This window comes from Amia ocellicauda, chromosome 14 (assembly GCF_036373705.1).
Source record: "Amia ocellicauda isolate fAmiCal2 chromosome 14, fAmiCal2.hap1, whole genome shotgun sequence".
Taxonomy (NCBI): Eukaryota; Metazoa; Chordata; class Actinopteri; order Amiiformes; family Amiidae; genus Amia; species Amia ocellicauda.
The window spans coordinates 11,774,037-11,798,440 of record NC_089863.1 but is presented as its reverse complement, the minus strand read 5'-3'; the positions used below and the strand labels follow the sequence as shown (position 1 = coordinate 11,798,440).

Genomic DNA, 24,404 nt, shown 5'->3' with positions numbered 1-24,404 from the left:
GAGTCAGTGCCCTGGAGAGGTGCTGTCAGTGATGCTATAGCTGAGTGCACTTTCACCAATGGTGGTGCAGCTTTGTGCAACAGGATTTGGTTTCCCCTGCACACTTCCTGGGAATCCAGAAACACAGGTCTTTCAGAAGCTGTGTGTGTATTTGGGTGGAGAGGTGAACGTCCTCTTTACATTCATAATATCTTCCTTGTGCAGTGACAGGGTAGTGCATCCCAGTGGTGATTTATATGTCTTTTCTTTCCATTGACAGGCTCTGCTGCTGAAGAGATCAGTGAGTATTCATCTTTCTCCTCTGTGCTCTCTGGATGAGTAGAGTCCAGTGTTGTCACCGCTGTGGATCTGTTCTGTCTCAGTGTTTGACAGATTGTCTACATGGCCAGCTGTAAAATCTGAATTTTATCTCAAGTGACAGAATAGGAAAAGAAGAGGATAAATTAGTTAATGCATTTCTACTGAGAGCCGATCCCAGTCTATCAGTCATGGGTGCAGATTCCCCATTAAGGGCAGTAATGTCTGTGATTATCGCTGTCTGTTGCTGGTGTGATCTGTGGTTCAGTGTGACTGGTTTGACTTCTCTTTGCTTGACAGAAACACTTTCACAAGACAAGGGTAAGTTTTTAAGATTTCCATAGTTCTCTGATATTTTAACTATTTCAATCATTGTTTTCAAGTATAATAAGTCCTGATTGATTCATGTGTTGTGTAATATTCTGCATCCCCTGAATGATGGTGACCTGCACATTTGCAGGAGGATTGCTCAACATGAGTTATTGCCCAACAGTGCACACTTGTGTGAGAAGGAGTTTAGTTCAAGGTGATCTTAATTACATAAAAAAACTGAAGTGATTTGCATTGTTTTAATTACATTTTAAATGTAAATCATGAAAAAATGTTATACATTGAAAATAAAGCTACATTTTGATATTAATTACAGTCGATTTTAAATAAAGGATTCTCATTGCAAACTGTTTTATAAAGGCAAATGTCAAGTCAGCAGGACATAACGAACAGTAAATAATGAAGATGATTTTAAATATGATTTTAATTACTGTTCACAATAGTAAGATTACAATGTTTGAAACTGTGCATGTGGCAATCGGTCAGGGGATGTAGGATTCCAGGGGGCGTGGAATATTATACAACAAATTCAATTTTCATTGTTGGTGCTGCTTTTTCTCTTAATAACATGACATTTCTTACTGTTTTAATAATAATACACATCACCACATTAAACAGGTTTAGAATTGTGACTTTCATGTTTATAAACTATAATTGTGAAAATGTCTACCCTTAAATTATAATTTTCAATTGTTTTAAATAAAACACAGAGTATGCTGTAAATTGATGTAAATTCTAATTAAAGAAATACATAAATAAAAGCACTGCAGTAAGCAGACCAGTATCATGGAACTTCTGTGAATTAAGTGTCTGTTTGGTTTTTCTCCTGCAGTTCGGCTAACTGCACAGCTGGGTAAGTGTCCAGTGTGTCCCTGTGCTGCTGTGTGTGTGACATGTCTGACAGTCCTTTCTCACAGCTGGGTGCTGCCCTCTACAGGACAGAGGAGTGCGGTGCACTGTGTCAGAGCAGCGCAGGTCCTGCTCTCAGCGTCTCAAAGCTATCACTTCAATCTCCTGTTGGGCTTCAGCTCGTTGTCCAGATCTCACTTCCTGTTTATGACACTCTCCCTCATTAGAGAGTCAGTGCTGGAGAGATGCTGTCAGTGATGCTATAGCTGAGTGCAGTTTCACCAATGGGGGTGTAGCTTTGTGCAACAGGAATTAGCTTCCCCTGCACACTTCCTGGGAATCCAGAAACACAGGTGTTTTTAGTACTTGTGTTTTGGTTAAATCCATGTAATTTCCAATGATGGTTGCCATGTTGAGCACCTCCCAGGTATAATTATTTGTATTAGTATTTATTTGAGTAAAATTATTATTAAGCATAATTGGGAGCATCTGAACATTTGTATTGGTGTTCTGTGGTTGAATCGGAAAGTAGCATTCTTACCATTGATAAGATTTTATGGCACACTGTGTGTTGATCCTGCTGTCTCTCTCTAGGACTTAAATGATCTTAATATCACTATAATCTTTCCACAATAATGAATATATTTAAGTAGGAGTTGTCCCAAAGATAATATTCATAGAGGATGTAAAAGAGTCATTTCCCTGAGAGGTGACTGAAGGAGTCTGACTGTTGTAGATCTTCCTCCTTTGGCCACAGTCTTCTGTGCATCACTGCTGTGACTAAATGTGTGTCTTCTTCCTTTATAGAGTCTCTTACTGAGCAGAAGAGTAAGTTTTCTATGGTTTGAATTTCATTGTTTTGATTCCTACTTGTTATGCTAAAATATTGGAATATGTGTTAGTAAAAAAAGTTTATTGATATGTTTAATTTATTTTGATCTAAATTGTGATAACAATGGAAAACATTTATATTATTTATATAATAAATTACTCCACCACAAACATTTAATGACATTTTTTATTTTTGTAATGATGGTTTTATCTTTGAATGACATTGTAATTTTAAGTTTATATACCCTGTTGTAGGGTACATGTTTGTTTTTGATTACTGTTCCTAAATGGCACAATTCATATCAGAGATGTGAACACAGGAGTATTACTGAACTACTGAGAATTAAATCTGTCTTCTACTTACTTTCACCTGCAGATGAGCTTAATAAACAGTATGGTAAGTGTCCAGTGTGTCCCTGTGCTGCTGTGTGCAGTGACGTGTCTCTCTCACAGCTGGGTGCTGCCCTCTACAGGACAGAGCAGTGCAGTGCACTGTGTCGGAGCAGCGCAGGTCCTGCTCTCAGTGTCTCATTGCTCTCACTTCAATCTCCTGTTGTGTTTCAGCTTGTTGTCATTATAAATCTTCTAAATGTGTCTCATGCACATCCTCACACTGATAGTCATGGAGATGAGAATTGTAGGAATTAATCATTGTCCTAGGTGTTCTCCACTGATCTGAGTGTTTCCCACATTGTTAAGCATCTCTCACAGTATGTGACTTTCATCCTCATTACTATTATAAATATATAATGTCTTATTTGATCAATTAGGAAATCAAAAGTATAAATGAGAGAATCGACCTTTCAGCTGAGCACAGTTCCTGAGGTAATAGTGATGAGAGAGCAGCAGATTCCCCACTAGAGGGCAGCATTTCTGAGGGAGGCTGGTTATTGCAGTGTAGGCTCTGGGCATCACTGGTGACACTGATTTTCATTGTTTTCTCTTTAACAGGAAACCTTTCTAAAGACCAGCGTAAGTATTGAATATTCTTATTAATTTTGCTAGTATGTAATTTGTTAGGGTTGTTTTTTTTTGTGGGGTTTTTTTTGGTCGGGGGGGGGGGTCATTTCAGTTTAGGTTTATTTTTTTTAAATTTGCTTTTTATGTAGATATGTATTTTTTTTGTTCATTGTGTTTCGATTGTGGTCTTCTGTTATTTAGTCTTTAGTTGATTTTAAAATACTTCCTATGCAATATAAAATAATTCAGTTTTATTCTTAAGACACTATTCTCAAAACACAACAGTAAACAGATATATCACAGATATTCTTAATTAAATCACTTCTTTCTCTTCTTCCAATGCAGCTGAGCTTATTAAGCTAGTGGGTGAGTAGCAGCCAGTGTTTGTGCTTCTTGTGTTTCTTATAGTCATCAACTTGTTTCCTCTAAATAACTTCTTGTGTTTTAGTTGTCAAGATTATCTCCAATTTCCATGTTTGTCAGCTCACAGGGCAATAGCTATGGGGTCAGATTCCCCAGAACAGGGAGTAATTTGTAATTGTCAGGAGGTGGATGGTGGGGTCTGGTTACTCAGTGCAGAACTCTGTTATTGCTGCTGTAGCAACCAATTTACATCACTGGTGTGACTCATTTTCCTTCTTCCATGACAGGAAAACTTTGTGACGAGAAGAGTAAGTATTCTAGATTGTTCTTTTTGTCCTAATGATGTCATTGTTTGAATCAGTTTTATTGTATTTTAATATTTAAAGTACCAGTTTTTTTGTTACTTTTATATTTAATAAAATTAAAATAGTAGTTTAGTAGTAATGTTTGAAGTCACCTGCTCTGTCACTTGTTTATTTCTAATTACATATAAACCTTTAAAACTGTACAAGTATGTCATATCTATCTATCTATCTATCGACTATTGACTATCGTCTGTTGCTGTCTGTCGGGAGTGTGGAGGAGTGCGCGGAGCTTGTTTAGTGAGTGAGTGTGAGTGTGAGGGTTTTTTTTTCTTCTCTCCTTCTTTCCTTTTCTTTCTTTGGGTGGTACAAAAGCTTATTACTGTTTGGGGTTGTGCAGGGAAGCTGACTTTTGTCAGCGATCGCTATGGCTCTGATTCGCCGTCACGGCATTACAATTATTGTGGATGCGATCCTCCCAGTAGAAAGATGCGTCATTGAATTGGGGAAAGTGGTGGAGTGTGGGAATATTAAATCTGCATCTCGGATGAATAAATCTGTGGTTGTTTTTCTTGCTAATGAAGCGTTAGTGCGGAGAGGTTCAGGAGGGCTTAGTTCTCGATGGAGTCCTGGTGTCTGTCTTGCTGCTTGCAGTCCCGGCTCGGAAGGTCACTATTTCCAATGTGCCGCCATATATTTCCAATGTGCCACCATATATTTGCAATGTGCCGCCATATATTTGCAATGTGCTGCCATATATTTCCAATGTGCCGCCATATATTTGCAATGTGCCGCCATATATTTGCAGTGTGCCGCCATATATTTCCAATGTGCCGCCATATATTTGCAATGTGCCGCCATATATTTGCAATGTGCCGCCATATATTTGCAATGTGCCGCCATATATTTGCAATGTGCTGCCATATATTTGCAATGCCATTTAGATCACGGAGCTGAGCCGACACGGCAGCTTATGTCAGATATCACTGATACCGCTGGGTGTAAAAGTCCCGAGCTGAAACGGGGAGCGGGCCGGACCGGCGGGTGTGCAGGGCGGGGAGCGGGCCGTATCGTTTGGTGTCGGGGTGCTTTGTGGGGACGCGGTGCCGGTACAGGTAGTGCATGCTGTACTGGGGGGTGCGGGACATGAGAGGGGGGACACTGTGGCTCCGGCTGTGGTTGCTACTGTGATGCCTGAGAGGGAGATTGCTCTGCAGGAGGGTGAGGGTGAGGGGTCTATGGCAGCAGAGGTGGCAATGGAGGGAGAGGTGACGGCTGAGAGGGGAGTTTAAACGTCCTAAACGCAAACGTGAGAAGAAGGGCAGACCCGCTGACAGTGATGCGAAACGCAGTTTTGTCGCAGAAAAGCAGGACGTGGATCGCAGGTGGGAGCTGCTGGCTGAGGCCGGACTGCGAGAGCGATGAGAGGGACTGACTCTGATCTGTCTGTCTGCCAGTCCGCTGCTCAAAGGGATTACACCACACAGGATACGGCAGTTTTTGGAGTCGGTTAAGGGGAGACGTGGGATCAGCATTGTTGATCACTTTCCCGATTTGAAACTGTTTTTAAGTTCAGCGGCGTTGGTGCTGCGGGAGTCGAAAGGGCTGGGAATGGGAAAAAAAGAGTGATCGCCTGAGAAACCTGATGGCTGAAGTCCGTCTGTCCCTTAAAACAGGCACCAATGTATGAGCTCACTCGTTTGTTTCCCTGGCGCTGTGTCGTGGTTTGTCATAGTCTGTGTTTCCACTGTTTCCCTTTCCTCCCTTAATGTGTGCTGCTATTTTGCTCACTGAATATAAATGGGATCTTGTGAAGAGAGCTATAGTGTTTGATTATTTGGTGCAGAAACGTGTCTCTGTAGCTTTTCTGCAAGAGACGCACACTGATGCCTTGAATCAATCGGACTGGTCTACAGAGAGGAAGGGGGAGGTCATTTGATTTGCTCTGGACTGTAAGCCTGAGAGAGTTACAGTGGCTGAAATTGTGCCGGGACGCGTCTTAATGGTTAAAGCGGTCATTGGTAGTAGGACTTTTAATTTAACAGTTATGCCCCTAATGACGGTAACGAGAGGATTGCTGTTTTTAAACGTCTTCCTGGTGTTTTAGATCAGTGTGAGCCCGCTGACTTTATTTTATTGGGTGGTGATTTTAACTGCACCGAAAACTGTAGGCTTGATCCCAATAATACCGTGGAGCCCAACCCCGGGTGGGATAGAGAGCTGAAATCAGTGTCGACAGCTTATGATCTGGTGGACGTTTAGTGAATGACACATACAAGTGACAGGCAGTATACGTGGGCTAAATGCTGTGTAGGGTCTCCTTGGTCAGGCTGGATAGATTGTATATTTTTAGACACCAACTAAATAGCTTCATTTCACCGAAAATCTCTCCTACTGGGTTTTCTGATCATAGTTTAGAGGCAGTAGAAGTGGTTTTTCCTTCTGCACGGGCTCAGTCCTCTCATTGGCATCTAAACATTAATTTGTTACATGATACTAAGTTTTTGAAATGCTTTGCCTTTTTTTGGGAAAGGTGGCAGAGGCAAAAACATACCTTTCCTTCCTTGAGGGAGTGGTGGGACATGGGTAAAATTCAGATAAAACTGCTCTGTCAGCAGTACACTGAAAGCATTACACGGAGGATTAGCACAGCGATGAGAGAACTGGAGGCTGATATTTCCGAGCTCTACAGAGCTTTGGAGTCTGATTTCAGCACTAGGCTGTTTGAAGACCTGACTTTGAAGAAGAGGGTTAGCGCATCTGTTGGGCACGCAGGTACATGGGGCGTTGGTTCGCTCCCGGTTCCTGAGTTTGTCGCAGATGGATGGACCCACGCAGTACTTCTTTGCTTTGGAGAAGAAGACGGCACAGCATAAGATGATGCACTGTTTACAGACTGCAACTGGCCAGCTGCTGCAGGAGCCTGGGGAGATTCGTGGGCTGGCGGTCCAGTTTTACAAAGAGCTGTTCACGGCTGAGGCTGTGGACGAGTCGGTGGAGGCTCGCCGTTTTTTCATGGACCTGCCTGTAGTTCCTGAGATGGACAGGCAGAAGCGTGAGGGGGAGCTGACACTGCTGGAACTTTCCGAGGCCCTCAGTGGACTGAACACTGGGAAATCACCAGGCATTGATGGCCTACCAGTGGAGTTTTATCGCACTGTATGGCCACAGATAGGAGAAGATCTGTGTGCCATCTTTACAGAAAATTGGGATGGGGTGCTGGAACGTGTACAGGGCAGGCTGCAGAGCTGGCGCTGGCTGGTGACTAAATTGTCCTTTAGGGGTAGAGTGCTGGTAATTAATAATTTGGTCACATCTTTGTTATGGCACAGACTTCCCAGATCCCCCAGGTTTACTTCTGAAGGCCATTCAGAAGATTTTGCTGCAGTTTTTTTGGGATGGCATGCACTGGATCAAGCAGATCCTGCCTGTGCAGGAAGGGGGGCAAGGGATGATGGATGTCTGTAGTAAGGTGGTGGCTTTCAGACTCCATTCTCTCCAGAGGCTGCTTTTGTGCTCTGAGCCTCACCCTTGGAGGGATCTGGCATTTGCATTCTTGCACAGAGTAGGGGGTTTGCACTGCGATAGGCAACTGTTTTTATTGGAGACTGAAAAGCGACTTGTTACTACGTTACAGATGTTTCAGGTACGCTATGATTTCGGGTCTTTGGGGTTGAGGGGTCTTTTGGAACAGTTTTTAATCGGTCCCTGAAGTGTTCACTTTTAAAGTCCGAGAGTTTTACTTCTCTGTTGGTGGCTAAGGGATGTTTCAAAGTTGGTCACTTTATTGATATGGACCAGCGCAGGTGGAAGACCCCTGCTGTCCTAGCTGCTGTGTTAGGGGTGCGGTCTCAACGAGTTATTGGTGTGTTTTTAGAACAGCTGCACTCAGCTTTTTCCAGAGAGGCTTTGTTGCTGCTGAGGAATTTTTTCTCGGGGGCAGTGGACCTGCAGACTGAGCCCCCAGTGGTGTTTTTTCTGATCACACCAGCAGTGGCGCAGTGTCTGGATACACCGGGGAAGCTGCTGCAGTTTAAGGAAAACTATGACATCCCATTTCAGGGATTAGACAAAAAAGCACTTTATTGTTTATGCATCAAGATTCGGCACTACCCTGAGCTTCGGGACCAGCCTGACACTCACTGGCATGCACAGTTAGGTGTAGCGCCTTCTATCACTCCTGCTTGGTGTGGTCTCTATAGACCACCGATGCAGAAGAGAGTGGAGGACCTGCAGTGGAGAGTTCTGCACAGCATTGTTGTTACTAACGCTTTTTTTATGTGTCATTCTGCCAGGCATTTTTGCTGGATTTTGTGAATGGTGATTCAGGAGTATACTGTTATTTATTTATTTATTTCCTGGATTCCAGGCATGTTGTTTTCATTTTTATGCAACAACCAAATGAGTGACAAATTTGACATGGAATTAACTGCTTGTTAGTTTTGTTTCTTTTGTTGAATTGTCTATAGCATAGGGGGAGTATGTTATTTACTGTTATTGGGTTTCAATGTTTTTCATAATTTCTTGCGTGTTTCCTTTAGAACCTTTTTGTTTCTATCTATTTGTAACTATCCTTGTTTGTCGGTACCAATCTATTGTTTTCTGTCTGTCAGTTCTTGTTCGTTTGTGTCTGTTAGTTTTTGTATCTTTTGTTTTGTCTTTTGTGGGTTGGGGAGCTTGCAGGTTTTGTGGATTGGTGGACAGGAGTATACTGTGTATTTGTATCCTGTATTTTGTGGAATAAAGTTCACTTTAAAACCTAAACCTATCTATCTATCTATCTATTTATATGTCTGTGTGTATTTGCCATTGGAATTTCCTGAGACATGCATGTTCTCTCTCTCTCTCTCTCTCTCTCTCTCTCTCTCTCTATATATATATATATATATATATACACACACTCACCTAAAGGATTATTAGGAACACCTGTACAATTTCTCATTAATGCAATTATCTAACCAACCAATCACATGGCAGTTGCTTCAATGCATTTAGGGGTGTGGTCCTGGTCAAGACAATCTCCTGAACTCCAAACTGAATGTCTGAATGGGAAAGAAAGGTGATTTAAGCAATTTTGAGCGTGGCATGGTTGTTGGTGCCAGACGGGCCGGTCTGAGTATTTCACAATCTGCTCAGTTACTGGGATTTTCACGCACAACCATTTCTAGGGTTTACAAAGAATGGTGTGAAAAGGGAAAAACATCCAGTATGCGGCAGTCCTGTGGGCGAAAATGCCTTGTTGATGCTAGAGGTCAGAGGAGAATGGGCCGACTGATTCAAGCTGATAGAAGAGCAACTTTGACTGAAATAACCACTCGTTACAACCGAGGTATGCAGCAAAGCATTTGTGAAGCCACAACACGTACAACCTTGAGGCGGATGGGCTACAACAGCAGAAGACCCCACCGGGTACCACTCATCTCCACTACAAATAGGAAAAAGAGGCTACAATTTGCACAAGCTCACCAAAATTGGACAGTTGAAGACTGGAAAAATGTTGCCTGGTCTGATGTGTCTCGATTTCTGTTGAGACATTCAGATGGTAGAGTCAGAATTTGGCGTAAACAGAATGAGAACATGGATCCATCATGCCTTGTTACCACTGTGCAGGCTGGTGGTGGTGGTGTAATGGTGTGGGGGATGTTTTCTTGGCACACTTTAGGCCCCTTAGTGCCAATTGGGCATCGTTTAAATGCCACAGCCTACCTGAGCATTGTTTCTGACCATGTCCATCCCTTTATGACCACCATGTACCCATCCTCTGATGGCTACTTCCAGCAGGATAATGCACCATGTCACAAAGGTCGAATCATTTCAAATTGGTTTCTTGAACATGACAATGAGTTCACTGTACTAAACTGGCCCCCACAGTCACCAGATCTGAATCCAATAGAGCATCTTTGGGATGTGGTGGAACGGGAGCTTCGTGCCCTGGATGTGCATCCCACAAATCTCCATCAACTGCAAGATGCTATCCTATCAATATGGGCCAACATTTCTAAAGAATGCTTTCAGCACCTTGTTGAATCTGAACAAATCAATGCCACGTAGAATTAAGGCAGTTCTGAAGGCGAAAGGGGGTCAAACACAGTATTAGTATGGTGTTCCTAATAATCCTTTAGGTGAGTGTATATATATATATATATATATATATATATATATATATATATGTTCAAATATGTACCATTGCAATTCCCTGAAGTGCTGCTGAGGCCACAGCACTGAACAGTGTTCACTGAGCTAATGTGAGAACTGTCTTCTCTTCTCTTTCACCCTCAGGTGAGCTTTCGGCACAGCTGAGTAAGTATCCAGTGTGTGTTACTCTGCTCCTGCCCACAGCTGGGTGCTGCCCTCTACAGGACAGTGTCAGAGCAGCGCAGGTCCTGCTCTCAGTGTCTCACTGCTCGCACTTCAATCTCCTGGGGCCGGTTGTAACAGGATCAGAAAACAGTATCGCATCCGGGCTCACTGGATCCGGATCATGAAAAGGCGTTGTGCGAAGCAGATCAAGATCCGGCTCCGCTGATCCGATTTTTGATCCGATTACTAAACAGCGTGTGCGGTGGGTCTCACTACACGATTTCTACAATCCGACCCGATGTTGTGCACAGTGCGCAGCTCACACTTAACCGCTATTTTGCACCGAATTGATGTCTTTTGCGTGCTGAAGCAGCGCGCACAGCCGAGCCTTCAGTACAGACACACTGACTGATCCGACATCCCTGTCGTGCATCTGCGTCACAGCCTCCGCACTCCCACATCCCGCAGAAACACAGTGATCCGCACAGAGAGAAGAAACCCACACGGACTGCACATTTACAGGACACGTTCGTGAAGTGCAGATGTCCGCAGTTATGCGCAGATCTGCGCTGCTCCACCAATGGGATCAGTGCATTTCTGCAGATCTGTGTAGAACTGCGGAAATCTGCGCAACAAGAGCACGACCACAAACTGATGTTGCTGTCCGTGTTCGTGTGTCGGACAAACACAAACAGCGCAGAGAAAAGAGGATGAGTGTGAAGACACGGCCGAGAGAGAGAGCTGCACTGAGAGACACACAGCTCTGTCCATCCCACACTGTGAGCAGCGCAGTGTAGGGGCGATATTTAGCGCAGACCTGGTCAATTACAGATACTAACTGGTGTTTGACGCGTCAAAAGTAGGATCATATTTGATCTCGGATTTGAGCTCAGATTCAGCGCTGATCGGTTTAGTACAACACAGTTGAGATAAAGATCAAGATCGGATCCCGTCAGTACAACCCGCCCCTGTTGTCTAGGGTCGTTGTCTAGATCTCAATCCTGATAGGGATGTGCGGATCGATCCAAAGTATCGATACTTCCGATCCTTACGTTTCATTTTTGAGAATCGATACTCACATAAAATATCGATACCAGGAGGTGACAATGTGAGACAGACGCCTTTCAGACAGGCAGGCATTATCCAGGTATCGAAATGATAATATTAGCTTATTTTAATCATTTGAACAGAAATCAGTTAATACTTTTTATTTCTTGAGGAGCATAGTATCACAGTGGGTGCATGTACATATACGCTAATACTGCGATACCCCGACTAAGGTTACTATCCGGCTATGTAAAAAGTAATGTAAACACTTTATCTAATATCTTTAATCGGGGTTTTAATAGCAGTAACACACCAAGATGTCTGCCCAACACTTTGATTAATCTGGGCATGTTATCAGCTTTGTCAGATCTGTTTTTCAAATGCGTCCATGTCTGACTATAACGGGCGCCAGGTCCCGTATAAAGAGAAACCCCACTATTTCACCGATCCCATGAAAACACGGTTTTCTGTGTAATCGCGGTATTGCTGGGTCTGTAAACACTTCAGTAAAATTTTTGCCTTAACCTGATTTTGTCCGGTCGGGGCTTTGTTCTGCATGTAAACGCACTCAATAGGCTGCTAGATTGAACACATTTTCAAACAATATCTGAATGCATTATATTAATTTTGTGGAAAAACTGATATGCATTGCTCAGGATTTCTAGAACATAGATTATATCTTATAAAATGTTACCGTTTTGAAAGTAAAGAGCTCAGGTTGCCAATACCTTCAGGGATGATCTGGTGAATATAACTCTTATGCCAGCCAGAACAATTGAACGTGTGTTTGATAATTGCTGTCATTAAACAGAAAACAAAAAGAGAAACACTACTGAAAATGTATTAAAAAGGTGATTCCCAACGATCTCTGAAACATTCTTCCATGCATCCATTTTTAGAATTATATCTCTGTCATAAATAATGGGGAAACTAATGGCGATGATAAGTTTCTCGTCCATGTTTTGAACTAGCGAGTAGAACAGAAAGGCACTGTGGAGCTTTTCTGTCACAGTGTGCTAACATCCATATGGTCAGGTGTTGGAAATAGAGAATTGTGTCTCAATTGACCAGTAGGAAAACAACAGGATGAATGAGAGTTAATGGATTTAAACTGAGCGCAGTTCCCAGGCCAGCAGTCCTGGAGCAGATTCCCCATTACAGGCAGTCCTGTGTGAGTGACAGTGTGTGAAGGGCTCTGGCCCTTGCTCTGCAGATCTCCTGCTGCTGCTGCAGTTCTGTCCATCACTGGCGTCGCTGACCTTTATTCTCTTTCCTGAACAGAAACGCTTTCACAGGACAAGAGTGAGTTTTGTACACATTGTTCTTTTGATATTGATATTTCATATGTTGATTCTCTATTTGAAGTATTCAAATATTTTCAGTCTCAGTTCCTTTGTTTATTTTGTATAATTTTACATTAGTTTGTAATGTATACATGTTATTGCATTGCTGCTCTTAATTGTGCTTTGTGGTTGATGAGCATTTTGTTTTCATCATAAAACACTGTATATGTACTCTTGTATGTTTTAATTCTCATTTAGTAGATCTCACAAACAGATTTTGAATTGTGAGTTTATTTTTACTATTTGAATTGTTTGTTTTTGTTTTTCATCCACAGGTACTCTTGCTTCTGATAGAAGTAAGTATTAAGCAATTATAATTGTCCTTTGATGGAGTGTCTTCATTTGTTTCACTTTGTATTGTTTTTACATTTTTTGACTTCAGTTGGTGTCTTGAACTGCAGTTATGATTGAGAAATACTGTGTGTACTGGGTACTGTGAGACTCACCTGTCTGTCCTTCTCTTCAGGTCATCTTAATGGACAGCTGGGTAAGTAACCCTGCGCTGTGTTGATTGTCTGAAGGAGAGAGACAGAGTTCTGTCATTTGTTTCTCCTTCTCTGAGAGCTGCCCCCTACTGGACACACATGGGCACTGCTCTGTGGACTATCCTGTAAACCAGTGCACCATAGACCCCGTTCACACTTATTAGGCCGGCCCTGGGCGCCTCAAATTTAGGCCAAACACAATGCATGCCGGGAATAAACAAATCTGCTCAAACAAACCAGTGACGCATGACATTAGCTCTGCTTACAGGTGTATGCGCTGTATTTATAGTCACAACTTATTAATATTGATTGGATATTGTTCGGTTCTATATTTTATTTGAAAGTAATCTTAACCTTTTGCAGCCGAAGCTTTCTAAAATAATTAAAAATGTGCTGGTTCAATGGGAAATCTAATTCATATATTTCCCTTTTCAAATGTCTATCTTCGGTTCTGCAAGTCTAAAAGTGCTGTTATACAATCCACCCGAAAGCGAAGCACCTTTATTATGACATCCACATTAAATCACAAAAAATCGTGTGCATTAGTATGCAATCGTCTGCATCGAAAGCAGCCTCCGGGACGTGTCTATAGTTATAATATCCTCAGACAGCAGCGCTGTGCACTCCCTGCGGTTTCTGTTTTAACTTTATCTTCCACATTGTAAACAGCGCTTTCATTTCTGCATCGTCCCAGTTGTCACCTCTAATGCCGGCATTTGTGATTGTACTGCTCAGCTCAATATAATCGCATTTCGGATTGCATAGTAAATAACCGGTCTCATATTAAAATGCATTGATTTTAATGGAAACCTGCTTCGGTTAAATGTATATTGTTTTAATGGAAAATTCGGATAATGAATAAAGTTATGGTCCCGTTCACAATTTCACAAAGCAATTTCCACGTGTAAAATGCATACTATTAAATTCCAGACTTCAATCATACTTAGTACAAGAACAAACAATAGCAAGTTTACCAGCTACACAGTTTTATTTTAATCGACCGAGTAGTTTGAACTGTTTACATCATTATAACTCATTACTTAGCCTAGACTTTTATAATATATAAGAACATAAGAACATAAGAAAGTTTACAAATGAGAGGAGGCCATTCGACCCATCGTGCTGGTTTGGTGTCCATTAATATCTAAGTGAACCAAGGATCCTATCCAGTCCATTTTTAAATGTTCCCAAACTTTCAGCTTCTACCACATCGCTGGGGAGTTTGTTCAGATTGTGACGACTCTCTGTGTAAAGAAGTGTCTCCTGTTTTCTGTTTTGAATGCCTTGAAGCCCAGTTTCGATTTGTGTCCCCGGGTGCATGTGTCCCTGCTGATCTGGAAAAGCTCCTCTGGTTTGATGTGGTCGATGCCTTTCATGATTTTGAAGACTTGGATCAAGTCCCCACGTAGTCTCCTCTGTTCCAGGGTTCAGGTCCCTCAGTCTCTCAGTAGGACATTCCCTTCAGACCTGGAATAAGTCTGGTTGCTCTCCTCTGAACTGCCTCTAGAGCAGCGATATCTTTCTTGAAGTGTGGAGCCCAGAACTGCACACAGTATCCAGATGAGCTCTAACTAGTGCATTGTACAGTCTGAACATTACTGCCCTTGTTCTCAATTCTACACTTTTGACAATATACCCTAACATCCTATTTGCCTTTTTTATTGCTTCCCCACATTGCTTGGATGGAGAAAGTGAGGAGTCCACGTAGACTCCTAGGTCTCTCTCATGCGTTACTTCATCTAGTTCTATTCCTCCCATTGTGTAATTATAGTGGACATTTTTGTTACCTGCATGTATTACCTTGCACTTGTCCACATTGAATTTCATTTGCCAGGTGTCGGCCCACAACTGAATATTATCTAAGTCCCTCTGAATAGCCTGTGCTGCCAAGATTGTATCTGCTGAACCACCTATTTTAGTATCATCTGCAAATTTGACAAGTTTGCTAACTATCCCAGAGTCCAGATCATTAATGTAGATTAGAAAAAGCAAAGGCCCTAGTACTGATCCCTGTGGAACTCCACTAACAACCTCACTCCAGTTAGAAGTGACTCCTCTAATCGATTTTTTCCAACATTTTACATGTGATGCAGGTGAGACTGATTGGTCTGTAATTTCCTGGCTCAGTTTTGTCCCCTTTCTTGTGGATTGGTATGACATTTGCTGTCTTCCAGTCAGTTGGCACATCCCCTGTTCTAAGTGTCATTTGGAATATTTGAGTTAGCGGCCTATAAATAATTTCCCTCATTTCTTTAAGTACTGTTGGAAATATCCCATCTGGCCCAAGTGATTTGTTTGTTTTTAATTCTGCTAGTGCCTTTAGTACCTCCTCCTCATTTATCCTGATCTCTCTTAGGGTTTGACTGGACTGATTGTCAACCTGTGGCATGTCATCTGTTTTTTCTTTTGTAAAAACCTTTGTGAAATACTCATTTAGAACATTTGAAACATCTTGTTCGTTTTCCAAAATACCTCCATTTTTGCCCTTTATCTGTTTCACTTCCTCCTTTATTGACCGCTTGCTGTTTTAATATTGAAAAAAGCTCTTTACATTGGTTTTAGCTCCAAGAGCTATGTTTCTTTCTATTTCCCTCTTTGCTTTCCTGATCCCTTTCTTAAGATCTCTTTGCAGCTCAACATATTCTATGTATTTTGTTTCGTCACCATCCCTTTTGTATGCGCTATACAACATTTTCTTTCTCTTGATATTTTTTTGCATACCTCTATTAAACCATTTTGGCCAGTGTTTTTTGGTCCTCAATTTGCTAAGTTTTGGTACAAATTGCTCCTGAGTCTCCAGTAGTATATTCTTAAAATATACCCATCCATTTTCAACTGACTCTGTATCCAATGTGCTCCAGTCTACCTCTTCTAAGTGCCGCCTCATACCTTCAAGGTTTGCTTTTCTAAAATTGTAGACCATTGTTTTAGACTTGGTCCTTGTTTTTTGAAAGAATGCCTCAAAGCTAACCATATTGTGATCACAATTTGCCATTGGTTCTCTAACTACTGTCCCCCTGACTCTATCTTGGTCATTTGAAAAGATCAAGTCAATACATGCACTCTCTCTGGTTGGTTCCCTGACAAATTGAGTTAGAAAGCAGTCATTTACCATCTCAACCATTTCGATTTCTGCTTCTGTAGTCCCCACTGGGCTTTCCCAGTCTAAGTTTGGGAAATTGAAATCCCCCATTATAACAGCCACATCCTTGCTACATGCAGTCCTAATTACACTGTACAATACAACATCTTGCTGAACATCTGAGTTGGGTGGTCTGTAACACACTCCTACCACTAATCCTCCAGATCTCTTGTTCAAAAGTTTCACCCACAAAAATTCTGTTCCATTACTGGGATCTATTTTTCACATATAATGCTACCCCACCCCCTCTTCAATTTTGCCTGTCTCATTTAAACTGTGTGTATCCTTCCAACCATCCTTCCATCCCCATCATTTTCTGTAAGCCATGTTTCTGTCACTCCTACAACATCATAGTCACATGCCAGCACTGTGGCTTCCAAGTCTAACATCTTGTTCCTTATACTCCTGGCATTGAGGTACAAACATTTCAGGACTTTCCTACTAGCAGTTTCCCTTGGTTTTCTTTCCTTAGAGGAACATCTCCCATTGTCAGAGCTCCCTGCCCCCCTGGTTCCTAGTTTAAATGATTCTTAATTTCACTGCACATACACTCTCCCAATGCATTAGCCCCCTTCTGTTTAGATGTAGACCGTCCGGTTTGTACAGGTCCCATCTATCCCAGAAGAAAGACCAATGCTCCATAAACCTAAACCCCTCTTCCCTACACCAAGCTTTCAACCACATGTTAAACTTTCTAATCTCTGCCTGTCTCCCTGGCCTGGCACGTGGTACCAGAAATATTTCAGAGAAAACTACCGTGGAGGTTCTGCTCATTCGTTTTGTACCTAACTCTTTAAATTTGTCTTGCAGAACCTCTGTCCTACCTTTTCCTATGTCATTGGTTCCAATGTGGACCATTACCAGTGGACTCCCCCCGGCTTTGGCCAGTAGCCCGTCTACTAGTTTAGGGAGATCTGCAACCTGAGCACCAGGCAGGCAAGATACCATGCTGGTCTCCTTGTCACTAGAACACACTGTGTTATCTACACCTCTAAGAATTGAGTCTCCTACTATAACTACCTCCTTCTTCTGGGGGGGAGTGGGCACCATGGTGCTCTGGTGCTCAACTGCTCCCCCATCACCCTCTGAGCTGTCACTGTCCAACTCGGTGGGTGTCTCTAGGGGTTGTGCGCGCCCTTTTCTGAGGTTACGACCTACTGTAACCCAGCAGTTCTCTACACTGTCCTGCTCTAAGGTCTCAACTCTCCTAGGTTTTGGCGTGCACACCATCTCTCTCATGGGCTGATTGACCAATTCTTCCATATCCCTAATACAGCGCAGATCGACAAGCTGAGCCTCAAGATCACGAACCTTGATCTCTAGGATTTCAACCTGCCGACAACGTTCACAAATGAAGCCTTCTTGGATGAGTTCATCCAGGAAGGCAATCATTCTGCAAACCTGACACTGTAGTGACCACATGCTTCTAAATCTTACTTGTTTTTTAGTTTTTTTGTTGTTTTTTGTTTTTTTACATCTCTTGGTTCCTGCTGCTAGTCAACTGCTTAACTTTCTGTGACTGAGAAACAGCTAAGCTCTTTCTCAACAGCTGCTTTAAGTAGCTTTTGTCTACCTGCCCCCAATTCACACCTAACTAGCCACACCTGGATCCTCCTGCAACAGAATTCCTGCTAGTCCTAAACAAAATCTCCCTTCTACAATCTGGTTACTTTCACGAACTCAGCAGCTGAACTGAATTGACTTCAATTTAGGCAAACTACAGACAATGCTAACGTCAATTAAGGCAAACTTAAAACAAAATTAGAAATGCTAGGACTGGTCTGAAACTAGTCAAACAACAAGATGGCTGCCTCTCACCTGTACTCTCCTGTCTCTGTCTGTTTCAACTTGTAAATACTTCTGTTTATATAACAGGACCCCATGTGCCCTGTTAAATGTATCACTGAGAGAATAAGAATTACAGCTGTCTTCTCTTTTCTTTCACCTGCAGCTCAGCTCACTACACACCTGGGTAAGTATCTAGTGTGTGTTCATCTGCTCCCACCCTGATGTGCGCAGTGACGTGTCTGACAGTCCTCTCTCATAGCTGGGTGCTGCCCTCTACAGGACAGAGGAGTGCGGTGCACTGTGTCAGAGCAGCGCAGGTCCTGCTCTCAGCATCTCACTGCTCTCACTTCAATCTCCTGTTGTGCTTCAGCTTGTTGTCCACCCTTCCTGTTTATGACACTCTCCATAATTAGAGAGTCAGTGCCCTGGAGGGGTGTTGTCAGTGATGCTATAGCTGAGTGCACTTTCACCAATGGAGGTATAGCTTTGTGCAACAGGAATTAGCTTCCCCTGCACACTTGCTGCACACACATGTGTTTTTAGTACTTGTGTTTTGGTTAAATCTATGGCATTTTCAATGATGATTGCTATGTTGAGCACCTCCCAGGTATAATTATTTGTATTTGTATTTGAGTAAAAATATTATTAAACACAATTGAGAGCATTTAAACATTTGTATTGGTGTTCTGTGGTTGAATTGGAATGTAGCATTTGTACCATTGATAAGATATTATGGCACACTGTGTGTTCTTCCTACTATCTCTCTCAAGGACTTAAATGAGAGCAGTTAATATCACTATAATCTTTCCAGAATAATTATTATATTTGAGTAGGAGTTTGTGCCAAAGATAATATTCATAGAGGATGGATTCAGGATGTAAAGGAATCATTTCCTAGGGAGGCGATGGTGTTAGTACCACTGATAATATTTAATTGCACACTGTGTGTTTATCCTACAGTCTATCTCTGGGACTTAATTGATAGCAGTTTATATAATGATGGTGATGGCAATGACTGAAGGAGTCTGACTGTTGTAGAGCTTCCTGATTTTGCCACAGTCTTCTGTGCATCACTGCTGTGACTAACAGGGTTCGTACAGCTTTACAAAAGTCAAATTCAAGCTGTGACAAAACGAGTTGTCACGGTTACAACACCAGACACACGAACACCCGTATTTCCCACTGAGTTCTCATTACGCACTATATACTATATATATCACATCGGTATATACAACCCTGTTTACTTACCGCGCCATAGCTGGGTCTGCACTTTTCTCTCCAGTACGCCAGAGGTCTGTGTTGTTTGTGGATGCTCCGCTTCATGGATGCACACATGGAGGGGGAAACCCACTAACAAACTTTCCTCTTGCTAACAGCAAGGCAAGAGAAGGTTTTGTTGGCATTTGAAATAACCGCCATTGTCGGAGTAAGCGGAGCAGTGCAAATCTGGGTTCTGTTATACAAGCTGGCTCTGGGTCGAATAAACGTCTTTCATGAGAAGGGGAAAGATGCCTGTTACATTATTATGATTAAACTTAGTATTTTTTTTGCGTAGGAAAACGGTCTTGTTCATCTCTGTTTCATTGTTATTGGTGGAAAGATTAACGAGGAAGGTATAAACATAACAGATAGATCTAACAGTGCTATTTGGATGGATGTATTAATTACCTGTACAAGTTATAGTTGGTTTGAGCTGTGGGCGGGTCCTAATGGATAAGTGGAGCCTCTTGACTACAGCAAGGGGGAGAGTAGTAGGAGTGTTTTGGAGAGAGGAGGCAGAGCGATATTTAGAAGGAGAGTTATTGTAGTGCTGGGAGAGTTTTTTTTTTTTTCCACCTTGTTTTTTCCTCTTATTAGTGGAAACTTACTTTTTGTTTTGTTTTGTTTTATTTTGTTTTTGTGCTGTTTTGTTGGATGTTCACTGTAAATATATATATTTCACACAATGGTTAGTTATAGTAATCTGCTCAAAGGGTGTGCAGGACACTGTAAATAAAAAACACCTTATTTTTACCCTACTTTTGGACTCCGGACATCCCTGTTGTTTTTTTCCCTTGGAGAACCTGTCGGCCCGTACCCACACAGATAAACACGCTTGGTGGGGAGTTGTGTGACAGTTGGTGGCAAGAGTGGGATAAAGTCCGTGAAAGAGTCCAGACTTTAAGGGGAAGAAATCCATACTTGCAATATGGCGAGTGGAGGTAGGAAGACAAGGTCACAACAGAAGGACCTGGATGGTCCACATCAGAGGAGGAAACTGCGTCCCAAAGTCCCGGTGAGACAGCGTAGACCAAAGAAGGAGACCGGTGAACTGGTTTCCCTTTTCTGGGACTTCCTGGTTGCTCAGCAAAGGCGTAAGGAGGGCCTACAGGATGAGCTGCGAGGGCTGAGACAAGCCTTACAGCCCATCCCCGTTTCAGTGACGCCAGCACAGGTTGAGGACCTCAGCCCCAGATGACTTCTTCCGACCCCAGCACCTCAACGCCATGCATCGGAACGCTCGGTCAGCCAAGGGCCAGCAGTTCAACAGGAGGACAGACCTGCTCTGTTGAGAAGGGAACCAAAAATGCCCTTATACCAGGAGGGGGAGGACATCGAGAACTATTTGCTTCGCTTTGAGCGGCAAGCCAGGACCTGGGAGTGGCCACAATCAGAGTGGGCATGCCAGTTAGTCCCGTTGCTGACTGGGAGAGCTCTGGAGGCCTACTCAGCAATGGACGAGGACCAGATGGGTTCTTACGAACATCTTAAGGAAGCTCTCCTGGCCAAGTTTGAAGTGTCAGAGGAAACCTACTGGCTTCACTTCAGGTCTACTGTGGTTCCAGCAGACGAGTCGCCCCAGGAGACTTACCATCAACTCCGAGGCCTGTACCGAAGATGTATACGTCAGCGCACAAAGGAAGAGATCGGAGAACTGGTCATCCTGGAGCAGTTACTCAGAGTCTTGCCTGCAGATATGAGAACATGGGTTAAAGAACACGAGCCGGAGAATGGACTGGCAGCTGCTAGACTGGCGGGACAGTACTACAATGCAAGACGGAACCTCCCACGACCAGCCGTTCAGCCCAACCGGCCACCTCCACGACCTGCGCCACAGTAACTTGAGAGGGGGAAGTGAGGGGAGAAGCAAGACAATGATCTGTTAGAGAAAGGAACTGGTATGTGTTGCAGTAACACGGTCTCAAACACAGAGAGGTTTAGAGCCACTTCCACAGGTACACTCGTCTATCATCCCATCTCAGGGAAAAACATGAAAGTCTCGAAGACAGAAACTTCACAACAAAAAAGCTGGTTCCCCTATCATTGACACCCCAACACCAGACAAGTCCATTTGGAAACTCCCAGCCAATATTAGTGCCTTACAGCACTCTGACCCGTCCTTAGCACCCTTGTTCCGTAGGGCTGAGATGGGACACAGTCAAACCAAGGTCACAGATGAAGATCAATATGAATTGCACAATAATATTCTGTATGTAGGGGGTCAGGAAGCAAGCCGCTTAATTGTTTCCTCCTCCTGTAGGCAATTGGTTCTTCATCTAGCACACACCATTCCCTGGTCCGGTCACTTAGGTCAGCAGAAGACTTACCTCCGCATTGGTTCTCACTTCAACTGGTCAAACATGTTTAGGGATGTACAGGATTACTGCCGTACATGCCCTGAATGTCAACAAACACAACCCCTGCGACAGAGAGACAGAGCTCCCCTCCATTCACTTCCCATCATTCAAACTCCTTTTCAGAGGATAGCCATGGATGTTGTAGGTCCTCTGGAAAAGAGCAGTGCAGGTTACAAATACATTCTCGTGGTTTGTGACTATGCAACCAGGTACCCAGAAGCTTTTCCACTCCGTACAATCACTACTTCTGCCATAATCCATTCATTGATTCAATTATTTTGGTATTCCCGAGGAGATACTTACAGATCAGGGTACAAACTTCACCTCAAAACTCATGGCACAGCTTTACCATGAATTGGGAATCCAGGGAATAAATACCACTCCATACCACAAGCCTCTACTGGGTTTTCCCCTTTGAACTTCTGTATGGGAGGCAGGTGCCAGGTCCACTGGAGATCCTACGGAAAAGCTGGGATGGAGGGTCCTCTAAATGTGGTCTCCTATGTGCTGCAGATGAGGGACCGGCTGGAGAAACTGAGGGAGGAGACAAGGCAACATCTGGAGAAAGCCCAGGAAAACCAGAAGAAATGGTATGACCAGTGTGCACGCAACCGGGTCCTTCAGCCAGGTCATAAGGTCCTGTTATTAGTACCATTTTCCACCAGCAAACTCCTCGCAAAGTGGCAGGGGTCCTATGAGGTGCTGCGGAGGGTTGGGCCGGTGACCTATGAGATCCTTCAGCCAAACCGTGGAAGGCAGACCCAAATCTACCATGTCAACCTCCTGAAAGAGTGGAAAGAGAGGGAGCCAGAGCAAGCTCTGATGGTGAAAGCAGTGCTGGAAGAGGAGGAGGATGAGACAGAGATGGACTTTCCAGCCATTCCAGGCTGTAGATCTGACGCGGCATAAAGCAATCAACTGGCTCTCCAACCACTGCAGTTATATCCCCAAGTTAATTCATTTAATCAGATTGTAGATTTATTATGACAGTGATTAGCAAATTTGAAAAAAATATATATATTCACAAACTTCCAGCACATTCAAGCACTTTATTCATAATTCAAGCACTTTCACAACCTGGAAAATACCAGCATTTTCAAGGATTTCAAGCACCCGTACGAACCCTGGACTAAATGTGTGTCTTCTTTCTTTACAGAGTCTCTTACTGAGCAGAAGAGTAAGTGTTCTATGGTTTCAATGTAATTGTTTTGATTCCTACTTGTTATGCTTAAATATTGGAATATGTGTTAGTAACAAAAATTATATAAAGCACATGGAATTCATATTATTTATATAATACCTTACTCCACCACAGACATTTAATGAAATGTTATGCTTATGTTTATTTTTATTTTTAAAATATGGTTTTATCTTTTAATCAAATTGTACTTTTGATTTCATATACCCTGGTGTAGTGAACATGTTTGTTTTTGACTACTGTTCCTAAAAGTCCCAATTCATATCAGAAATGTGAACAAAGCAGTATTTCTGAACTACTTTGAATTAAATCTGTCTTCTCCTCTCTTTCACCTACAGATGAGCTTTCTACACAGATGGGTAAGTGTCCAGTGTGTCCCTGTGCTGCTGTGTGCAGTGACGTGTCTTACAGTTGATCAACTAGGAAATCAAAAGTATGAATGAGAGAAGCGATCTTTCACCTGAGCACAGTTCCTGAGGTAATAGTCATGAGAGAACAGCAGATTCCCCACTAGAGGGCAGCATTTCTGAGGGAGGCTGGTTATTGCAGTGTAGGCTCTGGGCATCACTGGTGACACTGATTTGTGTTGTTTTCATTGACTGCAAAACTTTCTGTGTTTGGATTATGGTCTTTTATTTAGTTTTTAGTTTTGATATTAAAATACTTACTCTGCAATATAAAATAATAATTCAGTTTTATTTTTAAGACACTCTACTCAAAACACAATAGTAAACAGCTATAGCACATATATTCTGAAATAAAACTGATTTATTTGTCTTCTTCCTCTGCAGCTGAGCTTGTTAAACTATTAGTAGCAGCAAGTGTTTGTGCTTCTTGTGTTTCTTATAGTCATCAAGCTGTTTCCTCTAAATAACTTCTTGGGTTTTAGCTTTGTTGTCAAGATTATCTCTAATTTCCATGATTGTCAGATCCCAGGGCAATAGCTATGGGGTCAGATTCCCCATTACAGGGAGTCATTTCTGATTGTCAGGAGGTGGGTGATGGGGTCTGGTTACTCAGTGTACATCTATGTTATTGCTGCTGTAGCAACCACTTGACATCATTGATGTGACTAATTTTCCTTCTTCCATGACAGCAAAACTTTGTGACGAGAAGGGTAAGTATTCTAGATTCTTCTTGTTGTCCTAGTGATGTCATTGTTTGAATCCTCATGTGTCATGCTATATATCACTGAGAGAATGAGAATTACAGCTGTATTCTCTTCTTTTTCACCTGTAGCTGACCTTTCTGCGCAGCTGAGTAAGTATCCAGTGTGCGTTAAGAGTAGCACTAGTCCTGCTATCAGTGTCCCATGGTTCTCCTTTCACACACCTGTTGTGCTTCAACTTGCTGACCTTCTGTGTGTTGAGATGATCCTTAGTGCTCACTCTCTGCTACAGTTACACATCATTGTTGTAAACCCTCAGTAGAAAGTCTTTGTTAAATAATACATTTCAGCACATTTGTCATTTGTGGGTCATAGATCTCAGGTGAGCTATTTTTACTATTTGTAACACATTATTGTAATATGTTTTTTAATGTGAAATGCACAG

The 24,404-nt window shown here is 42.6% G+C and overlaps 1 protein-coding gene across 1 annotated transcript; it reads left to right on the top strand.

Moving 5' to 3' along the window:
* Window positions 1-488: 488 nt before the first annotated feature.
* LOC136768144 (pleckstrin homology domain-containing family D member 1-like) lies at window positions 489-22,856 on the top strand. Its single transcript, XM_066722196.1, has 14 exons — window positions 489-492; window positions 598-618; window positions 1,460-1,480; window positions 2,284-2,304; window positions 2,684-2,704; window positions 3,259-3,279; window positions 3,613-3,633; window positions 3,918-3,938; window positions 10,212-10,232; window positions 12,561-12,581; window positions 12,898-12,918; window positions 13,089-13,109; window positions 18,201-18,221; window positions 22,810-22,856. Exons 1-14 carry the CDS (start codon window positions 489-491, stop codon window positions 22,854-22,856), a joined length of 303 nt encoding a protein of 100 aa, XP_066578293.1.
* The last annotated feature ends 1,548 nt before the right edge of the window (window positions 22,857-24,404 follow it).

Coding starts and splice junctions, on each gene's coding strand:
- LOC136768144 (XM_066722196.1), top strand. Junction 2,705..3,258: donor TGAGCTTAATAAACAGTATG/GTAAGTGTCCAG, acceptor TCTCTTTAACAG/GAAACCTTTCTAAAGACCAG. Junction 13,110..18,200: donor TCATCTTAATGGACAGCTGG/GTAAGTAACCCT, acceptor TTTCACCTGCAG/CTCAGCTCACTACACACCTG.